This window comes from Brienomyrus brachyistius, chromosome 9, assembly GCF_023856365.1.
Source record: "Brienomyrus brachyistius isolate T26 chromosome 9, BBRACH_0.4, whole genome shotgun sequence".
Classification (NCBI taxonomy): domain Eukaryota; kingdom Metazoa; phylum Chordata; class Actinopteri; order Osteoglossiformes; family Mormyridae; genus Brienomyrus; species Brienomyrus brachyistius.
The window spans coordinates 28033826-28056592 of NC_064541.1; the positions used below are offsets into that span (position 1 = coordinate 28033826).

A 22767-nucleotide genomic window follows, 5' to 3' on the forward strand; every position below is an offset into this window, starting at 1 on the left:
CAGCCAGGGAACACAAGAACACACATTTACAAACGAGAGGAGGCCATTCGGTCCATCAAGCTCGTTTGAGGAGAACTTAACTAATAGCTCAGAGTTGTTAAAATCTTATCTAGCTCAGATTTAAAGGAACCCAGGGTTTTAGCTTACACTACACTAGCAGGAAGACTATTCCATACTCTAACTACATCCTGTATAAAGAAGTGTTTTCTCAAATTCAGTTTAAAATGTTCTCCCGCTAATTTCCACCTATGGCCACTAGCTTGAGTATTTAAACTAATATTAAAGTAGCCATTTGGCTGAACAGCATCCAGACTTGATAGAATCTTATACACCTGCATCATGTCTCCCCTTAATCTCCTTTGGTCAAGGCTAAACAGCTCAGCTAACCTCTCCTCATAAGACATTCCTTTATGACCAGAAATCATTCTCGTCGCCCTATGTTGCACCATTTCCAAGGCAGCAATGTCCTTCTTAAGGTATGGTGACCAAACCTGCACACAGTATTCTAGGTGGGGTCTTACCAAGGAATTATATAATCGTAGCATCACCTCCCTTGACTTAAACTCCACACACCTAGAGATGTAACCCAACATCCTATTGGCCTTTTTAATTGCTTCCCCACACTGGTGAGAGTGCGACATGGAAGCATCAACATACACACCGAGGTCTTTCTCATAATCAGCTAGTGGACCTTCCAAAGGAGAAATACCTGAGGAGGGAAAACTGAGGACAGACTGTCGCACACCCACTGCTCATCGCGGGAGCAGCGGAGGCTGTCCTGGCAGGTATGCAGTGACAGAAGGGCTGCTGTTGCACTACTGATGGAATTTTACTGACTGCATGCAATGTTAGTGCTGTGCAGGAAAGGACTGTCGCAGTGCATCGCACCCTGCTGTGTCTAGGGCTGCCTGGCTGCAGACTGGTTAGAGTGCCCATACTTACCTCCCTCCATCAGTGATAGTACCTGCTATTGAGACATGATCATAGGGGCTGGAGAAATAAATGGTAACATAACAAAACTGATTAAGTACAGCACAGGCAAATTAGAGAATTCAGACAATAAAGCTGCATTTATTGCATTTAAAGCTGCACGTTTATTACAATTACCCATATTCTACCCTTTGTGTTAATTCTTCATAAATTTTGGCATTCATTGTATAAATATTTATGATTGTAATATTTTTTATTAGTTGCGATTAATCACAGTAAACTGTGCGATTAGTAAATTTTTTCATCAATTTACAGGCACAATGTATCCATTTAGTAGTGATTCTCCAAATCCACGGTTTGTTCAGACCTTGATTTTTGAGCTATGGTTTGGTTAATACCTCAGTTTGTTTTGTTTTATTTACTTATTTTTTTGATGGGGAGGGTGAGGGTTAATATGAAGAAACCGTGAAATCTCTGTGCTATTAATCACCAACAATTTGGAACACTAAAGAGAAGAAGGCTAAAGGACATCTTAGATAAACTTCACATAAAGTAACTACGGAATATTTTGAAACACGACAAACTGTGTGCGTTTTGTCTAGGACAGGGGTGGGGAATCTGATCCACGGAGGGCCGGAGTGGGTGCAGGTTTCTGGGATGGCCTCTCAATCAGCCATCTCTATGCTCCACTCATCTTAAAGTGACAGAGGTAAAACCACAAGCAAGAAAAGAATACACTCACACACACAGTAAGGAGACAAAAGTGGATACAGCCAATAGAGACAGAGCGCAAAGAGTCCTACTATGAACACGTGTTCCGTTTGGCAGCTTATAAAATCCAAATCAGATCAAAATAAATCCAACAAAACAGAACACACATTTACTCTCACTTCTGCCTACGTTCATTTTTGAAACTGCTGGACATGCAAGCAGCTTTTCAAAAGGCACCAAGCGAGAACCAGCCCAGCACCAGCTCTGTGTTGGTGAAATGAGGCATATGTAAGTTTTTAGATACACCTATAAATCCGAGTGGTACAGCTGATGTGAAATGTCCGAGTGCTGTTATACTCTGATAACCGCACTCATAGAACGCCTCTGGTCCAATCAGATTTCTTGGTCGGAACTAACCGTTGCATAATAAACATGGCTATAGCTATAACATGTTATACCTTTTTATAAATAGTTACAGCTGTGTTTATAGGACTTTATTAATGCATTATAATACCTTATGAAGGTATCTACAATGCATTATAATGACTGCTTTAAGTAAAATGTTACCAAATTTTGTTTCTGTGACTCATCGTTCTGTCCAAAACGTAAAAGATTACGCTGTAGTGTCATCACCGGGTCTATAGGTGTAATTTTGCTTGCCTGAGTAATGGGGGGAATTCTGTACCAATCAACCAAATTATCTGTCTCCGCACCTTATGGTCTCTGCTCCCCATATCATTTTAATACAGAATAATAATACTACTACTAATAATAATAATAATAATAATAATAATAAGAAGAAGAAAAATCCTAGCAAATACAATAGGGTTCCAGCACTGTGTGCTTGGTGCCCTAAATATATGTGATCATATTAAGACACATACTGACACTGGTTTTCGTAAGGATACATTTATTACTGTATTCTGCATAATTATAATTAAAAAAAAAAAGACATTTGGCTTCCAGGTGAGTGAACACTTGCACCCTTGGCTGCCGCTGCTCACCGGTTATTGTTTTTCAGATTTTAAAAGTTGCTTTTGAAGCTACTTTTATGACAACAAACGCGGAGTATCTGCGAGTAATCCTACACTGAATCATTTTTAAATAGTTTGCGGGTTATTAGTAGTCGTGCCCGTTCGCTATTAAGATGTGGATTCACAAGGTGTGTGTAGTCCATGCTTACCTGGGCTGTTTTATTCATCATTCACCGCCCTATGACAGCTCTGCTTCAGTACTCTATCACTGAGCTTTTGCGGTTCTGTGTCCACCTAGCCGCCCCTCCACCTGTGGCACTTCACCTCCACCTGGACATCGCTTTCAAGCCCCGCTGCTGATACATCCACCAAGGGTCCCGGAGGAAATTCAGCCACGATGACACTAACCCGATAAAGTCCATCTGGTCTTCAACTCGTCATTCTCCTCGCAACACCAACCAGGATGTTAACCACAATGTGTTAGCCCACCTAACCAGGTCGGCTAAACCTACAGTCAAACAGGCTAACTCCAGCGTCAACTTCGGATTATTAAACATCCGCGCTCTGACTGGTAAGGGGTATCTCGTCCACTATCTCCTCTCAAAGCGCAAGTTGGATTTTCTATGTTTGACTGGAACAGCATAATGATTTTGTTTCCCTCAACGACTCCATTCCACCTGAGTTTGTTTATGTTTGCCAATCTCGTGACTTGGGGCGGGGCGGAGTTCTTGCGATGATTCATCGGAAGCAGTGGGAAGTTCTCCCCGTCTCTACCCTACTCTTCCATTCATTTGAATACACCGCATCACAGCTCCCTGGATCCACTCCCACTATTATATCCACTGTTTATCGACCACCTAAGCCAAATAAGGATTTTCTAAATTACTTTCTTGCTTTTCTTACTCATTTCTAAGTACTCCCTCCCAATATTATAATCCATGGTGACTTTAACATTCATATGGACAATGGTAATAACCTCCTCTTCAGAGATTTCACATCTTGTTTGGATAGCTTTGGATTTCAAGAACACATTAAATTCCCTGCTCACTGCAAAGGCCATATCTTAGACCTGGTTTGCCGGTCTGGTGTCACCCCCTCTGATTGCAAAGCCAATCTATTCCTGCTCTCCGATCATCTGTTCAATATAAATCTAACACTTTCCAAGATTTCTACTCTTTGTAATATTGCAAATGACCTCCCTTGTACCCATAGCATATCTACCCCTGATGAATTGGTCTCTTACTACAATGGCAACCTCCATAACCTACTTAAACATCCAGTTAAACATTGATCAGTCTCATTCTCTCGCTCAGCACCATGGTTCACAGCCACCTTATGCCATCTTAAAGCTAAAGGACGCCAGCTGGACCGCCTCTTCAAGAAAACTGGACTCACCATACACGAAGAATTGTACAATAATTATTTTCTGTTTTATAAGAACTGCATTGCCTCAGCCAAATTCACATACAGTACTACTCTGGTTTAATCTGCTCTAGTGAATGTAACCCTAACTGTTCTCTGTTTAACAATGTTACTAGGCTTCCGGACTTTTTTCCCTCCCATATATATTCTGCTCATTTTTGTAACTCCCTCATGTTTTTTTTTCATGCAATATTTCTGATATCCACCAGCAACTTCACTTTAATGGAGCTGTAGCTCCCTGCACCCTTTTCCGTTTCCCTGTCAGTCATTGGCAAGCTTCACTCCCCTTTCCATAAATGACATATCTGTAATTATTCAAAAATCTAAATCGTCCATCTGTCAGCTCGACCCTCCAGTTAAAACCTGTCTGCCCTCCCTGGCCCCCCTCATTACCACCATTATCCACTCCATCCCTTAACACTCACATTGTCCCTCCATCACTCAGAACTGCTTCCGTTACTCCGATTCTTAAAAAAACAAGTCCAGAATCCTATAACTTCGATTAAAAAAAATTCTTGAGAAAGTTATTGCCTTCCAGCATTACACACACCTCAGTAACCATAACCTCAATGAGCAATTCACCCCCTCCATAGTACAGAAACAGCATTATTAAAAATCACCAATGATTTTAATGGCAGATGATTCTGGCCTTCCCACCATTCTCATCCTTCTGGATATTAGCGCAGGCTTTGACACTATTTCTCACAATACTCTTATGAATAGATTATCATCCACGAGCATCAGTCACACTCTGCTTGCTTGGTTCGCCTCAAATCTCTCTGGCTGCACTCAGTTTATCCAACTCAAACCTCATTTCCCTTTTCAGTCGGTGTTCCCCAGGGTTCAGTATTAGGGCCCCTTTTATTCATTATTTTCATGCTACCTCTCTGCCACATATTTAGGAAATTTAAATATCAGTTTTCACTGTCATCACCCAGTCCTTCAAAAGCTTCACTGGTTGCCCACAGAAACTAGAATAGCATTAAAAATTCTGCTTCTCACTTTCAAATGCATTTACAATCTCGCTCCTCCCTATCTATCTGCTTCACATCGTCACTCTCTCCCACTCTCTCAGATCTTCATCTGCCACCCATTTTATTGTTCCATCTGCCCGCCTCGTCATCATGGGAAACACAGCTTTCAGTCGCTCTGCTCCCTAACTCTGGAACTCACTTCCGCCGGATATCAGAAATATTGACAATGTTCCGTTATTTAAGTCAAAACTCAAAACCCATCTGTTTATATTGGCTTACTCGCTTTAACCCAATTGTTGTCTAATTATATACATAACTCTTTTAAATTATTTGTTTTTATTGTTTGTCTTTTATGTGCTATGTAAGGTGACCTTGGGTTTTGAAAGTCACCCACAAATAAAATGCAGTATTATTATTATTATTATTATTATTATTTGTTGAGAGCTAATCTTACCAGTAACAGGCTCCCCTGTGTTTTTGCGCAAAACACATGCAAACTATTCAGCATAACATCTCTGCTCTTACCTGTTACAGTGACTGTAATGGTCGCTTGAAGGATGCCGCGGGGGAAGGTGGTGTACCGACAAGTGTAGTTCCCGGTGTCATTCATCATCACGTCTGAGACTCGGATGGACACATGATGCTGGGAATGACTGAAGAAAGTTACTCTGCCCCTGAATTTGGTACTACGGTAATTTATCCCAAACTCTTTGTGAAATACAACAATTAGTTCTCCAGGCTTCTCTGATGATCTCCATAACCACTGAACCTGTGACACATTGGTATTGCTCAGACTCAGCCTACAGTTTAGTGTGAAATCACCATCCAGGTCGGCATTAACATGTGAATCCGTAATGATGTGTGGAACATTCCCAGCTGAAAGACATGTGGACAGAGAAACCATATAGACACATTACAAGTCTTTGCAGAGCATGTTGTTATGAATTTCTTATAGTTTTTTTTTCTGAAAGTATTTAAAAGACCAACAATGAAATAAGCTGAGTTTCTTACTAGTGTAGAGAGGCAGCCTGGTAAGTACCAGCGAAAGCAAAACCTGAATGAGGCCCATGAATGGGATCCAGTCCTGCTATCACAGCAAACCTGGAAAAGCATGAGAAGACAAGCGTGATTTATAGAGACATTCCTCTCTGCTGCTGTTTCTCAAGTAGTGTTTTGCGACCCTAAATTGGGTGCTGGGATCATTTTCACTGGATCACATAAATTACGTGTTCAAAAATACACATTTTTTTTGTGATGTGGGACTTTTTTTGTTTTTTGACAGTGCATGAAGGCGTTGTGCTACTGTCACTGCACTACGTTATGTGTCACGATCGGGGTGCAGCAGACGGGCGATCGTGCGGGTAAGGAGCAGGCAGGCAAGCGGGATACGGGGAAAACGGGGGTTTATTTGGGGAAACCGGAGCAGGAGACATGAAACGCCGACTAACATCAATGACAGACAATGCTAACAGGTAAGACCAGGACTTAAAACCAGACAAGACTAATCAAAGTAATCAGATACAGCGGGGTACAATCAGGGAAATACACGTGGGAAGGCAGGGGGCGTGGCACACACGAGGAGCGGACGAGCCGGGCATGACATTATGTTAGTTAAATATTTAATTATTTAAGGAGTGGGTATGTATATTTGTTGTGAAACTAATTTTCATAGTTTGGGTCATGACTAAATGAGTAACGAAAAATGTGGATCCTGAAACTGAACCAGTTAAGAACTAGTGCTGCGTGTGTTGCACACTTGGATAAAATGGATAACTTCCAGGCATGCGTCGGGTTCTTTTTAATAATAATGTGACTTCTTTCACTTCAACGGAAACAAGCACTGTGTTATAAGCACACAAAAACAAACAAAAACCGTTTGTTAATCAGTATTCTCTGCGGCGATTCTTTTTCTTCAGTCCTCTGCCTACGCCAGCACACTCTTCGCCCGCTGCTTTTCGGACCTCTCCTTAGCTGCCCGACGTGCCTGCGTGTGCTCCTTTCTGTTTCTCTGCCTGACCGAATTACACCACACTTGTCTCCGTCCTAAACCCATTAGCCACACAGTACCTTACAATATTGCAATAGGATGAACAATGCAATTAACACTACAAAATAACATTGAATACCATACTTAGCATACAGGAAAATAATAATGGCTCCACACTCTCCCCCCCAAAATTTAATGTCGACCAGACATTACAGTGTCCTCAGAGTACCCATGTCTTCAACAGGTGAGTTATAGAGGTAAGTTAGCAAGGAGTCAGTCCTTCAAGATACAGTCTGTAAGCAACAGTTTGCATGCGACATATATCTCCTTCTTCATGTCACATATCAGCAACAGATAACACTGGCCAAATGATATCTGAAATACCTTCTCGCAACTCATGCGGTATCTTGGACTGACAGGTTTGACCTATACACCACCTCATTTTTTCCATTACCCAGACTCACATATACTACATGCTTCACATCTAACCCAGTATCCCTATGTGTCTATTGTCTGAGTTTGTTTTGATACTCCACGACTCATGAACCAACCTACTCTACCGTGTGGACTTCCCCCATGATTGTTCTCCTATGCCGTTTCAAACTGTTCTTAACTTTTATAACCATAACTAATACCTAAACTGTCCCTCTTTTTTTTTTTTTTTAACAGTACAAATAACTTCTTTTCTGTGTCAGTGAGGGTTGACCTAATGTATTGTATGTGAATGTCTTAGGTGGATTTCTCTGTCGAAAAGGATACTTTCTTGTGGAAGGAAGCTGTGATCTGTCATCTCTCTCCTCTGCTTCATCCAACGACGACCCCCTCTCACAGTTATCCTCTTCAGCTTCCTCTGGTATTACCTCTGTCTCAGCCTCAATCATTTCTTCATCACTCTTTTCCAAACGCTCATTCATCTTACCACCTTGATCCAGTTCTTTAAAAGCTGCTTGTGGCTGAAATTCCTCTGCATCCACATTCAGCTGGTTCCTCCTCTGGTTGAATGGATGTACTGGACGTGTGCTGATGGCTCTCCAATGATTCTCATCCTCCGAACTACTCTCAAGTTCCCTCTCCTTTTGTTTTACCTGTCTGTTCCTTCTTTCCCCAGTCTTTGATTGTCCTTTTTCCCTTTTCTTACTCCCTTGTTTCTCGTCTTCCACAGGCAAGAAATCACAGGGCAGTAACATATTCCTGTGCAACACCCTTGTCACTCCCGGACTTCTTTCAGGATGTACTTCATATACAGGACTGTCCTTGTGTTTCCTTCCAGCTACAATATGAACTTGGTCCTCCCAGTAAGATCGCAGTTTTCCAGGTCCACCCCTCTCTCTGAAGTTCCGTACTAATACTCTACACCCTGGCTGTAAGTCTGCTCCATAAGTCTTCCGGTCATAATGCTTCTTTGCTCTATTTTGTTCTTTCTGAACTGTCTTTGATGCCAACTGGTATGCCTCTTGCATCCGTCTCCTCCATTTGTTGGCATAGTCAGTGTGGGAGGTGCTTTGGTCACTTGGCTTTAGACCAAACATAATGTCCACCGGTAGTCGAGGGCTCCTACCATATAGAAGGTAGTAGGGTGCATACCCCGTTGCTTCGCTGCGCGTACAGTTATATGCATGAACAACTTTGGCTAAGGAGCTCTTCCAATCCGTCTTGGCTTCGTCTGCCAGATTCCTCAGCATTGCAAGGAGCGTCCTATTAAACCTCTCCACCTGACCATTTCCTGAAGGGTGGTACGGTGTTGTCCGTGAACCTTGGATATTACAGTACTCCTCCAGCTTGGAAAACAGTCTGTTCTCGAACTCTCTGCCTTGATCATGGTGTAACTTTGTCGGAAACCCAAACTTCAGCGCAAAGTCTCCAAAAATCTTTTCAGCTGCTGTTTTTGCTGACTTGTTAGTACATGCATACGCCTGAGCAAAGCGTGTAAAGTGGTCGATCACAACAAGAATGTACTCATATCCTCCTTTACAACTTTCTAGGTGTAGGTAATCAATTGAAACCATCTCAAAAGGATACGTAGTTATTATATTTACCAGTGGTGCTCTAGTTGGCTTGTTCGGACGCTTCCGTTTCAGACAACTGCAGGCCTTGGTCACATAATGATCTACATCCTTTTGCATGTGAGGCCAATAGAACCGGTCGCGGATTAAACTCAGTGTCCTTTCCACTCCCAGGTGCCCCATCTTCTCATGCAGCTCTCTATAAATCAACTGGTGGAATGTCGCAGGTAACACCAACTGCTCTCGGGTTCCTGACTTCCTATACAGAATACCCTGTTCATTGATATACAACCTCTTTCTCTCTTTTACCAGAGCAGAGATGTCATCGTGTCGATCTCTTCTCCTCCACCGAGGCCACTGTCCTGCCATCACATACTCTCGAACCTTTCCAATCACTGGGTCGTCTTTCTGTGCTTCCTTCAGGTTCTCTAACGGGATCTCTGCCACTGAACCTGTTAGCCTTTCATGCTCCTCTTCTGCACACGCTGCATTGATGGTGACCGGACACATCCAAGGTTCCCGCTCATTAGACTCCATTTGGCGTGCTTGGGCGACAGATGTTATTACCTCTGGCTCCATCTCCTGGGAACATGAGCGAATGTACTGTTCCATGTCTAGTGGCATTCGTGATAAGCCATCGGCGTCTCCATTAGCTCTGCCAGGCCGATACTTAATTGAAAAGTTAAAATCTGCTAACTCCGCAATCCACCTGTGTGTTGTGGCATTCAACTTCGCTGTGGTCAGGACATAGGTTAATGGATTATTGTCTGTGTAGACGACAAACGAGGGTGCATAGTACAGGTACTCCCTAAATCTTTCGCAAATCGCCCACTTCATTGCCAGGAACTCCAATTTCCCTGAATGAAGGTGGTAATTGCCTTCTGGGGCAGTAAGTGTCCTTGAACCATAACCAATGACCACCAACTTGCCTTGCTGTCTCTGGTACAGTACTGCACCAAGTCCTTCCTGAGACGCGTCACAATGCAGTACAAATGGCTTTTCAAAGTCAGGATAACCTAAGAGTGGCGGACTTATCAGATGGTCTATCAGCCGACAGAGCACTTTCTGATGTTGGTCCATCCACATGATCGGCTGGCTTGAGGAAAGCTGCTCCGACTTCCTGCCATTTCCTTTTCCCTTACTCACACCTGGTCGTTTTGTTTTGTTTCCTGAATTCTTCTCCATACATAACAAGCTGTATAGTGGCTTGGCAATCCGTGAGAAGTTTGGAATATACAAGCGGTAGTACGACAGGAATCCCAACATTTTCCTCACGTCTCCAACTGTCCTAGGGGTACGATCTTTGAGTGCTTGTACTGGTGCTATCTCAGCTGAATCCATACAATAACCCTCTTTGGACACAATCTTCCCTAGAAACTTTACCTTATCTTTAAATACTTCACATTTCCTGGCAGTCAACTTTACTCCATGAGCTTGGTAACGACGCAACACTTCCCTCAGGTCACGTAGATGGTCATCAAAGGATTTGCTGTGGACTAAGTTGTCATCCAGGTACGGTTGGCATGTTTCGTCTCTTAATCCTGCCAGGCACTCCTCCATGCTGCGCTGGAACTCCGCTGGGGCCGAGGACAAACCAAAAGGAATCCTTACCCACTCGTATAGCCCCCACGGTGTTATAAAAGCAGTAAGTGGTCGGCTATTTTCCTCAAGGAAACCCTGATGGTATGCTTTCCCTTGGTCCAGCACAGAGAACCAGGAACTTCCACTTAAACTATTTAACATGTCTTGAACTCGAGGGATAGGGTGTCGGTCGGGAATGGATTTCCGGTTTAGTTCCCGATAGTCCACACAAAGACGTAAACTCCCATCCTTCTTTCGCACACAGACAATTGGGGATGAATATGGAGATCGGGACTTCCGTATCCATCCTCTATTCAGTAGGTCCTCTAAGTACTCTTTCACCTCCTTGTGGAGTGGTTTGGGTACCGAGGTATATGTGCGTCTTACCGGGGTCATGTCATGCAACCTAATTTTCACCTGTAGAGATGGAATACACCCCACGTCGCTGTCGTCTTTTGAGAATGCCGCACACTCTTCCCGTAACATTTGCCTCACCTTCGTCTTCTGATCTAAGGTTAGGTGGTCAACTACGACAGGCGGGTCCCATCGCTCATCTCTGCCCATTCTCAATGGTGCCTGATCTTCTCTCAACCCTTCCGAAGCTCTTGATGTGCGAGCTGACTGGTCACCAGCACTGATGGTCTCTACTGCATTTCCACTACCATCAACTGGTCTTACATCTACTGGGTATACTGATTTAATTTGTTGTAACTGTCCCAATACTGTACGAGGAGCAAGAGTGATGTCGCGGCTACTATTATTCGTGACAGGAATAGCTACCCTAGACCAGTTTCCTCTCTGCAAACAGATGACTGTCTCAGCGATGTTCACCCCCTCTGGCCACACTGGGATCTCTTCTGGTTCAAACAGGACTTCCTGCTTTGTATAAAGGGGACCTGTTCTCACCGTACACTTCACCTCTCTGGTCTGGCCTGCTGGAACCCTTGCCACCAATCTCGCTACTCTCACTACACCTTCCTTATCATTCTGGTCGCAGCTCTGTACAAGGTGAATCAACGCCTCCGCTTTATTACAGTCAATGGAAAATGCTTCTCTTACTGCAGCAGGAGTGATCTCTGGATACTGCTTCATTCCACCTTTCACCAGATGTTCAATCACATTGTAACCGATGATGGGTGGCTCTGCTACTCCTGGCTCATTGGAAACCAGCACTGGTACCAGCAGCTCTGGCTGTGGGTCCTGTCTTGACCTTAGCCTGAATTTCAGTTCAATCCAACCTGCAAAGGGGATGGGTGTTTGGTTTGCTGCTTTAGCTACCAGGGTCTCATTCTCTCCCAGAAGTTCTTCCATGTTCCTCACCCTGAAGTGTGGCAAACAGGACCTCCTCCATTTCTCATTAATAATCGTAACCTGCGACCCTGTGTCCCACAATGCCTGTGTTGCAATTCCCTCCAGGAAACAATCCACCATACACTTCCTGCCAATAAGGGTCTTTAGTTTTGCTTGGCCACGAAGCGAGAGATGACTGACATACGTGGCACCCACCGTCTCTTTAGTTCTGTGACTTCTCTCTACTTCTGCTTCGAGCTGCCGAATCCGGTCACAAAGGAGTGTTTTTACCTTGTCCTCTGGGTCAGCTGGGCTTGGAGCAAATGACTTTGGAGATGCGACCATGTGAGTTGTCAACCTCATGTCCTTAGGTCCCGCTGCCATCCCTCGTGTTCCTCTACAGCCTTTGGAGAAATGCCCTGACTGTCCACACTTAAAGCAGTGCTCACACTGGTCACCTGCTCCCTGCTCCCGACACCCTTTACATCCTCTTCGGGGACTCCTCCTTTCTTGGGGTGCCTGCCCCTGAGAGTTGGTTATATTTTTCCTGATTTCTGCCATTTCCTCCCGTAGGAGTCTGACTGCTTCGTACAACTCTGAGTCTCGGGGACTGGCTACCACGGCTGGTTTACGGTTTTTCAGTTTCACTACTTCAGCCAACTGTTCATGGACCACCACCCTGGTATCTGCTACACTGTGACCCTGTTGACTGGTCTGCCTTTCTGTCTGTAGTTCATTCACTTTCGGTGTTTTACAGCTAATGGTCTTCTTTTGTTTAGAATGTCTTTCTAATTCAATACTAGCTGCTTCATTCATTCTGTCGATGAGTATTTCATCCGTCACCCTCTGATCATCGAGGTATGGCTTAAGCTGGAACTTGATATGGTCACTTAACAGTCCGGTACTCACCGACCGCAAGAACTTCTTCTGGATTAGCTCAGGACTGTACTGTTCCTCTGACTCTAGTTCTCTAGAAGCAAGTAGCAGCCTTTCCTTTAACTCGATCGCTCTAAACAGAAAGCTTTGGGGAGACTCACGACTGTCTTGTGTTATGTTCACCAGTTTGTGATATAGATCTGTAGAGCTGTCTTCTTTAAAATGCCCCTTTAAGATGGCTTTTAACTGGGAAAGGGTCAGGTCACGTTTTATCTCAAGCATATCACGAATACTCAGCCCAGGGGTAATGGCCTTCACCACTGCTTCCACGATTTCTGCCTCACTGTGTCCCCTACTCAGGCCCCTGTCAATCTGATGCATGAGATTGGTATGTGATAGTCTGTCTTTCTGTCCCTTTTCCCCAATTTGACCACAGATCTTGAACTCTCTTCTAATTGTCACTTCCGGAAGTCGATTCATCGCTGTAGGTAATGCATTCGGCACAGCTGACACATTACTGGGAGATGTAAGATTGACCCTTTCATTCAACTGCTTAATTTCGTCCTGCAGTGCTAGGCTACTTTGCTGGAGCTGTACACACTTTTCTGCTAAACTCATTTCGTCAGGTTTTGCCGGACTCCCCGGTACCGTGCCTGATATACCACTATTGCTATCAGCGTTGCCTGTATTTCCGGTTGTCTGATCCACCATTTTCAGTATCGCATTTAAATAATACTTTGCCGTTTCCGGCATGGATGAGGACATCACATTATCCACTGATTCTGTAATTAGTTTGATTAACGCTCGCCTTGTTCTGACATCTGCGCATGAGATTTTCACCGCCTCACCCACCTCTCTGAGCTGATCTAGTTGTAAAAGCCATAGTTTCTGAGCCACGATCTCTGCCAACTCTTCCAGATCCATCGTTGAGGTGTCCACGTTCTCGACGAAACCCCTGCACACTGTCTTCTCACAAGCACGACGTTACCAATCCCCGTACGGGCCACCAAATTTTGTTGCACACTTGGATAAAATGGATAACTTCCAGGCATGCGTCGGGTTCTTTTTAATAATAATGTGACTTCTTTCACTTCAACGGAAACAAGCACTGTGTTATAAGCACACAAAAACAAACAAAAACCGTTTGTTAATCAGTATTCTCTGCGGCGATTCTTTTTCTTCAGTCCTCTGCCTACGCCAGCACACTCTTCGCCCGCTGCTTTTCGGACCTCTCCTTAGCTGCCCGACGTGCCTGCGTGTGCTCCTTTCTGTTTCTCTGCCTGACCGAATTACACCACACTTGTCTCCGTCCTAAACCCATTAGCCACACAGTACCTTACAATATTGCAATAGGATGAACAATGCAATTAACACTACAAAATAACATTGAATACCATACTTAGCATACAGGAAAATAATAATGGCTCCACACGTGCCATGATTTTATGTTGACAATACAGAACATTGGATTAAGTAAGTGAAAAATAAGTAGATAAAAAAGGCAAAAAATACCCTGACAATTTGTTCATCAATTTTAGTTTTATATAGCATGAAGCAGCTAAATCAATAGAAAATGAACACAATAGCTAATTACATTCTACAATACAGAATGGGTGCTCAATTTCATTGCATGCTTTAATAAAAAATAGTTATTTTAAAGAACGTTAAGTTAACAAACGAGTTTGCAGTGAAATAGCATTTTGACAAGTTAACTGTTCATAAAACACAAACCGCTTCCTGTTTATTCAAGATTTACCAAGGGAAGCGGAACTGATTGCTGGAATTGTTTACTCTCGCGAATATGGCCTCACAGTGCTCATATTAGCTAAAAGAAAAACCGGCTGACCTCAGTTTACGTGAACTAGAGCTGAAAGAGTGGCCAGTAGCCATCTTCTGTGGCTGTCTCTTGTGTTTAAGGATTTAAACGTTCACATTCACAAGAGATCTGCTACATGCACATACTGTATATAATCATTAGCACAATTACAACTAATGTTATATAGGTTATTTTCTCTAAACACCGTCTGCTGTTTCTTTCGGGTACTAAAAGGCAGTATATGGGATCTAACTAACATACACCATGTGTATCTCTTTGAATGACTTACTGACCTTTTGATTTATGTCGGGTAAGACACTGCAGCGTTTCCATAGACATTCACACCACATCAACTTACCTCGTATTTTGTATCTTGTTTTTTACTTCGCTTGAAACGTAGCTTTAAATTAAACTGCACAGCTAACTGATAACTGATGCATCATTATGGTTAAAAATGATGCTCTTTTTTTTTTTTTTTACATCACAGTAGCCCTTTGTGGGACACATGTCTATGTGTGTGTTTGTAAAGAAGCAAATTACATGTTACAATGTGATTTTTTTATTGGTTGCATACTAGTGTTTCTGCTCTATGGTTGGCAGAAATCAGAAATAACATCATAATTACCACTGTGGTTTCAGAGACCTGATGCAGAACGTACATCTATAAAATAATGTATAACATAATGAGACGATAATGTAGGGCGTGTTTATCGACTCTGTCCTTTGGGACCTCCAGACAGGACACATTTTTGCTCCATCTGGGAGCTGGGAGGGAACAAAACCATGGACTGTCTGGTAAGAAGCTGGGCGGGAGTGAAAACACGGACTGTCTGGGGGACCCCTAGCACTAGGCTGAGAAAGACTGATATAGGTAGTTTAGACAGGATAGACGGATATTGTTCTGTAAGCAGCCTGAAAACATGGAACTAAAAGGGCCATGAGGCTGTCAAATATAATTTGATTTATAATTATTATTTAATTATTAATATTATTTTATAATAGTGGAATTATTTACCTTTGGTGCACTAGATATTCTTCTTCCATAAAATCTACAACCTGACTTTAAATACATGAAATATTAATATCAGTGAGATAGAAATAGTTTAAATCCTACTTTTGATGCAACCCACATATTAATTAAAAAGTACTGACCTTGTTCAAGTACACAAGCCAAGTGACGTTCTTGCTGTCCAGTCAAGGTCTGTCTGTATGAATTCGAAACATTTAAGCAAAATGAGTGGAAGTCAAATAAGAGGAACCGAGAAACTGCATATGTGTTGTAACCTTCACTCGTCACACTATTTTCCAACTCAAATACAACAGAAAGACATATTAACATTAATCATTTTTTCATCCGGAGTTGCTAAATTGCCTGTAGGTGTGCATGTGTGAGTGAATGGTGTGTGAGTGTGCCCTGCGATGGGCTGGCCCCCCATCCTGGGTTGTTCCCTGCCTCGTGCCCATTGCTTCCGGGATAGGCTCCGGACCCCCTGCGACCCAGTAGGATAAGCGGTTTGGAAAATGGATGGATGGATTTTTTCATCCATGAAATGATTTTGTACTTTTGCAAGGCAGAGTAGAGTAGTAGTGCCCCCCCCCCCCCCCCCAGATGGTCCACGTATTTGCTCCCTCCTACTGTAGCTCCCTGCTAGACGCTAGTCCACTGTTTGGGGGTCCATCAGGAGCAGGTTGGGAAATACTGCTTTACCCTTCTTCCATTCCTCAGTTATAAGAGTTTGTGAGTTTTGGATCCCTTTGAAGAAGGGGAACAATAAATACAGAAACAGAGGCTATATTTGAGCAATAACATATGAGTAGGAGTGCGTTTGTAATCCAATATATCACAACTGTGATTCGGTCATACTGTAGGTACAAGGCCTATGTCTATAGCCAATATAGTTTTGTCTAACATCACTGGTGCCAGCAGTGAAACAACTGGCCAGCATATTACTGGAAAAACTTTGCATTGTAAATTAAAACCATGCCACAAGTCTAATAAATAAAATACTGTGGCGCTTGTGAGGCAAAGAGACTATACTTTCATAATCACACTCATAGATCGCCTCTTGTCCAATTAGATTTTTTGTTTGGAACTAACATTTGCATAATATTAATTATGATTTAATATAATTATATGCCAGACACTCTGTAAAGGGGCGGCATGGTGGTGCAGTGCTTAGAACTGTTGCCTCACACCTCTGGGACCCGGGTTCGAGTCTCCGCCTGGGTTACGTGTGTGGAGTTTGCAAGTTCTCCCCCTGTCGTCGTGGGATTTCCTCCAGGTACCCCGGTTTCCCCCACGGTCCAAAAACATGCTGAGGTTAATTGGAGTTGCTAAATTGCCCGTAGGTTTGCATGTGTGAGTGAATGGTGTGTGTGTGAGTGTGTCCTGCGATGGGCTGGCCCCCCATCCTGGGTTGTTCCCTGCCTCGTGCCCATTGCTTCCGGGATAGGCTCGGGACAGCCGCGACCCAGTAGGATAAGCGGTTTGGAAAATGGATGGATGGATGGATATATAGGGCACCGGGTACTAATATTGAAATATTCAAGGAGTGGGTAGATAAATTATTTACTAAATCAAAAAGTCACATTCATTTGTGGGGATTTCAACATAGACCTACTGAATCCAAACAAACATAGCGTGACAGAAGAGTTTATCAGTACAATGTACAGCTTGGGACAATGTCAAGTCATCACTAAACCCAGTAGGATTACAGCTCAGTCTGCAACATTAATAGACGATATATTTACTAATGGAATAGATAAACTAATGGAATAGTAACAAAACTGTAAGTGGTCGTTAACTAATGACATTAGTCATTTACCTGTTTTCGCAGTATATGACAGCGATTACAGTACAGGAAGGACAAAGAAGTAAATAATAATAATCGATACTTTTATTGATCCCCGTAGGGAGATTGTCTTTTTTACGCCTCCCACAACTTGTTCTTTTTTCATAGAGGAAGTTGTCTGCGAAGGGCTGCCACCCATAGCGGCGCCCAGGGAGCTGGGAGTTAAGGGCTTTGCTCAAGGACCCACAGTCTGAGGCGGGGTTTGAACCGGCGACCTTCTGATTACAGGCACACAGGCTTAGCTCACAGAGCCACACACTGCTCCCAAATACACTACCATACAAACGGTGAGAACAGTCGTCCACAAATGCATTTAAAAGTGATCTACTTAAGGAAAATTGAGAGACGGTGTATAAGGAGATAGATATTGAGAAAGTTTAGGAGACATTCTTAGGAAAATTTAAAATGCTATATGATTGGCATTGTCCAGTAAAAAAATATATAGCAAAAAACACAAATACGCAGAGTGGCCATGGATCACAAAGGGATTACAAAATGCACGTGAAAAGTAAGATACTTTGTTAAGTGCAGAAGTAGAGAAGCTGAAAATAGATATAAGAAATATAAAAATAAATTACCTAGTATTTTGAGATCTTGTAGAAAAGGAATATTATGAGAAATTATTAGACATGAACAAAAATAACCTTAAAGGGATTTGGAGAACATTAAACAGTGGATCTCCGTGGGCCTGACCCTGATTCCCCGCTTCCTGTTCGCTCGCTGTGCACACGGTCATCACAGATGGGGTGTTGAGCATGGAGTAGGGGTTAATGAGTATGTACATACTTCCTCCTACTCCATTTCGGACTTGACGGTTTTTTTTTTCATTTTATGTTGTTAAGATTTTGTTTATTTTGTCTACGGTGCACACATGTGTGTGTACCCATATGGGCAGGTATGCGTGCATACTGTATACGTATGTGTATATATTGTTTTGTTGTATATGTTCGAAATAAAAGGTTATGATCATCATCATAGCAGGGGTCTTTATTCACCAATCGATGACAAAATGGCAAATGTAGCACTTTAAGCGAAAGCCATCATAGTTTGACGGCTTTGAAATGGATGAGCATAAAATGCTACATGTGAAGAATTTTGCCAAAGGTATTGGGACACCGCTCCAAATCATTGAATTCAAGTGTTCTAATCACTTCCATAGCCACAGGTGTATAAAATCAAGAACCTAGCCATGCAGACTGCTTCTACAAACATTTGTGAAAGACTGGGTCGCTCTCAGGAGTTCAGTGAATTCAAGCGTGGTACCATGATAGGATGCCACCTGTACAATAAGTCCATTTGTGAAATTTCCTCACTACCAAATATTCCACGGTCAACTGTTAGTGGTATTATAACCAAGTGGAAGCAACTGGTAACAACAGCAACTTAGCCACAAAATGGTAGGTCACGGAAAATCACAGAGCAGGGACAATGCATGCATGCCAACTGTCTGCAGAGTCAATAGCTACAGACCTCCAAACTTCGTGTGGCCTTCAGATTAGCTTAAAAACAGTACGTAGAGATCTTCATGGAATGCGTTTCCATGGCCGAGCAGCTGCATCCAAGACTTACATCACTAAATGCAATGCAAAGCGTCAGATGGAGTGATGTAAAGCAAACTGCCACTGGACTCTTGAGTAGTGGAGACGTGTTTTCTGGAGTGACGGATCACACTTCTCTGTCTGACAATCCAATGGACGAGTCTGGGTTTGGCGGTTGCTGGGAGAACGGTACTTGCCTGATTGCATTGTGCCAAGTTTGGTAGAGGAGGGATTATAGTGTGGGGTTGTTTTTCAGAGGCTGGGCTTGGCCCCTTAGTTCCAGTGAAAGGAACTCTTAATGCCGCAGCATTTAAAGCCGTTTTGGGCAATTTCATGCTCCCAACTTTGTGGGAACAATTTGGGGATGGGCCCCTTCCTGTTCCAATATGACTACACACCAGTGCACAAAGCATGGTCCATAAGGACATGGATAAATGAGTCTGGTGTGGAGCAACTTGACTGGCCTGGAACTGAGCCCTGACCTCAGCCCAAGAGAACACCTTTGGGATGAAATATAGCGGAGACTGCGAGCCAGGCCTTCACGTTCAACATCAGTGCCTGACCGCACAAATGCTCTCCGGGAAGAATGGTTAAAAATTCCCATAAACACCTAAGCCTTGTGGAGAGCCTTCCCAGAAGAGCTGAAGCTGTTATAGTTGTAAAGTGTGGGCCAAGTATTAAAGCCTATGCATTAAAAATGCGATGTCATTAAAATTAATGTGTGTGTAAAGGCAGGTGTCCCAATACTTTTGCCAAAATAGTGTATGTTACACCAAAAGTGAGTGTTCATGTGGAGATTATTCATGACATTTAATTAAAACTGCGTGTTGTGCTTGTTGGCAAGTGTACTTTTTAGCAGAGCTATTAGGTTGCCAAACCATACAATGATAACATATCTGATGATGCTCTGTACCATTGCATGATAGAAGATCATCATGATCTAGCCACTCAGACCATTCTTATCAAAATATTCACTCGCCCATTTGTCGATCCACTGATATCTAATAAAACGATATCTTCTCTCAGATGGCAACCTGCAGCACTGTTGCCCCACACTTCCTAAACTTATCAGTCTAAGTCATATCTGCTTCTTTACAGTACAAGTCAACACCAGTTTCTCAAAAATTAAGCTTTGTTTCTATCGAAATTCTCTTTGTTCACACCTCCATAGTTGTGGCTGTGAGTACCACTGGCTATATGTGTCACGATCGCCGTTAATTAAGCAGGCGATCGCTCGGGCAGGCGGGCAAGGAGCAGGCAAGGTAGGCAAAAGTCAGGAAAACGGGGGTTTATTTGGCAGACTAGGGCAGGATGGAACACTGGCATGGACAACATCAATGACAGACACTGAACACATACATGGACTCAAATAGACAGGAGGGGGAATAAAGGGAAGCCCGAGGGAGCCCCAGCGGGCGACGGGAAGTAGCCGGAGGGGCCGCAGGGGGCCGAGAGGCCGGAGCAGGAGGGGACCTCGGAGGGGCAGAGGAGGGGCAGAAGAGGCAGGGCGAGGGACCGACGGAGGGGCCGAGGAGGGAGCAGGAGGGAGCACCAGGGAAGGGGACGAGGGAGCTGGAGGGGACCCTGGCGAGGGCAAGGAGAGGGGGGGAGCCGCAGCAGGCGGCGATGTCCTCCGACGCGCAGAAGCGGGTGTTGGGGCGCAGGAGCCGCAGTTGGGGAGCCCACAGGCGACCGACCAGGCACCGGAGGGGGGAGCGAGGCAGGGTGACGAGGCCGCGGAGGGGGACCCGCAGGCGACAGCCGACCTGGAGGGCCAGGACCCGCAGGCGCTCTCCGAGCCCCAGCGCAGGCAAGCGAGGGCGAGCCAGGGGGCAGGGCGGGAGTGACCCTAGCCCGGCGTCTGTGTGCTCTCCCCTTATGGGACACAGACATAAGGACCCGCGGCCGGGGTCGGGCTCGCCGGGGCGAGGGCAGAGGAGTCACAAGCAGGGTCCCCGAGGGGTCCCACTCCAGCTCCTCCACCTCCAAGGAGGGAGGAGTGGTGGCTGGACTGTCCGGGACCCTCTTGGAGACGTGGGCAGGAAGGTATGACAATACGTGTGTGGATTTGCATGTTCTCCAGTGTTGTGTAGGTTTCCTGATGCAGTACAAAGACACTCAGTTATGCTAATAGACATCTCAATAATTCCCCATAGTGTGTAGCATCCCATTCTATCAACAGATTTCCATGCTTTGTTCCCTGTACATTATGGGATCAACCCCAGGTTCTCTGTAAACACGCACTGGATGGTTGGAACATATAAGATCATCATGAAGGATTTAGGATTTTTACACAAACAAGCTGACCAGAGCACACCGGATATTCCATGCATCGTCACAATGATGATCTGAAGTGAGCTCTCGGATGGAGAGAGAATGTTATGCCTTTTTAAATGTTTATTTTGGTCGAAGAAGATCCAAGTTAAATTTGTTAGTTATATTAGAAGGAATTTACAAGTTTATAACCAGGCTCAACTGAACTGTCCACTCAATTGCCTCAAAAAAAAAAAAACAGAAATAGTTTTTCAGTTTCTTTATGTTTCTACCCATATTGCAATGTTTTACATTAGCCGCAATACTTCTGACTTCAACAGATAATAATTCTTTTCTTTACAATTCCCTCACCCCATTGGCTTAGTAAGATAAAATATAATGTGTACTCAGATTAAAATGCATCATAAATATTTAAATGCTAATCAGTGATTTTTGCATTTATTCTCATTTACGCAGCTGCATTCATTTTTGTTATGTATTTATTTAAAGCTATACATGCTTAAATATATCTGCGTATGTATGGAATACTGGGGGTGCAAACTGATTGCTTGTACTAGATAGGACATAACCTCTTTGCTTGCTGGCCCTGGGCATTTGGGGGGAAGTGAGATACCAAAGATCGCTAGGCGGGGATAAGGGCTGCTTCCTTGACTTGTAGTTTTAGACACCCCCAGAGTTTGCATGGTTTTCTTATAACCTCCCGTTAGTGTGCAACAGGAGGAACTGAGATTCAGCTACTAACTAATGTTATTTCAGCTCACCAGTGTCCAGTGTTTTAATTCATTATTACAATGAAACAGCAATTTTTCACTTTTTTGCTGAAAGAACCGGAACTCCTTAATAATAATTTTAAAGTTGGTAAGATCTTGTCAAGGTCAGATTTGAAGGAATCTAGGGTTTTAGCTCTCACTACCGCTTCGGGCAGACTTTTCCATACTCTAATTACACGAGAAGAAGTTCTTACTCAGGTCCAAACGAAAATGTTCCCCCAATAGTTTCTGACTCTGGCCACGGATTCTTGAATTAGAACTTATACTGAAGTAACTATTTGGATGAATGGCATCTAGACCCGATACACTCTTGTCTTGGATCATGTGACCCCCTTAGTCTCCTTTGTTCGATGCTACAGTAAATAAATCAGCTCTGCCAACCTCTGCTCCTAAGACATCCCCCATTTATACAGTTAAGCTAAGTTAAACTAATTGTTTTATAGCTTGAGGACTCACTTCTACCTCCCTTTTTGAAAATGGCTTCCAGCTTAAACAGATCCCGTCTGTTTCATAAGGTACCACAGTGCCCCATAAACCTGAACCCCTCAATTCTCTCTCTCTCAATCTGGACTTCAATCTTCCTACAAAGCATATTAGCTACCTCTGTTACCTGCTGCGCCTCAAGGTCAGGAACCTTGGCCCTGAGGGAGCCAACCAGCTAACATCGCTCGCATCTGAAGTCCGACTGGATAGAAGCATCCAGAAGGGCAAACATCATGCAAACACAACACTGATCTGGCCACATTATTAACTACCTTATTAAGACCCC

The 22767-nt window shown here is 43.7% G+C and overlaps 1 protein-coding gene and 1 long non-coding RNA gene across 4 annotated transcripts in view; one reads left to right on the forward strand and one right to left on the reverse strand.

Annotated features, from left to right (window-relative positions):
- The window catches only part of LOC125749230 (T-cell immunoreceptor with Ig and ITIM domains-like), a 37969-nt gene that overhangs the window by 14957 nt on the left and 245 nt on the right, over window positions 1-22767 (reverse strand). Inside the window, exons 2-4 of one of the 3 annotated variants that reach the window (XM_049026283.1) lie at window positions 15717-15769; window positions 6023-6112; window positions 5537-5887 (exon numbers count right to left, since the gene is read on the reverse strand). In XM_049026283.1, coding sequence (XP_048882240.1) covers window positions 5537-5887; window positions 6023-6080 — 409 coding nt within the window. In that variant the 5' untranslated portion in view covers window positions 6081-6112; window positions 15717-15769. The remainder of the gene's footprint in view (window positions 1-5536; window positions 5888-6022; window positions 6113-15716; window positions 15770-22767) is intronic. The other 2 variants (XM_049026281.1, XM_049026282.1) reach the window with 2 other exon arrangements.
- LOC125749233 (uncharacterized) lies at window positions 381-3704 on the forward strand. Its single transcript, XR_007399811.1, has 3 exons — window positions 381-785; window positions 1533-1639; window positions 2914-3704. It is a non-coding gene; the product is annotated as an uncharacterized LOC125749233 (long non-coding RNA).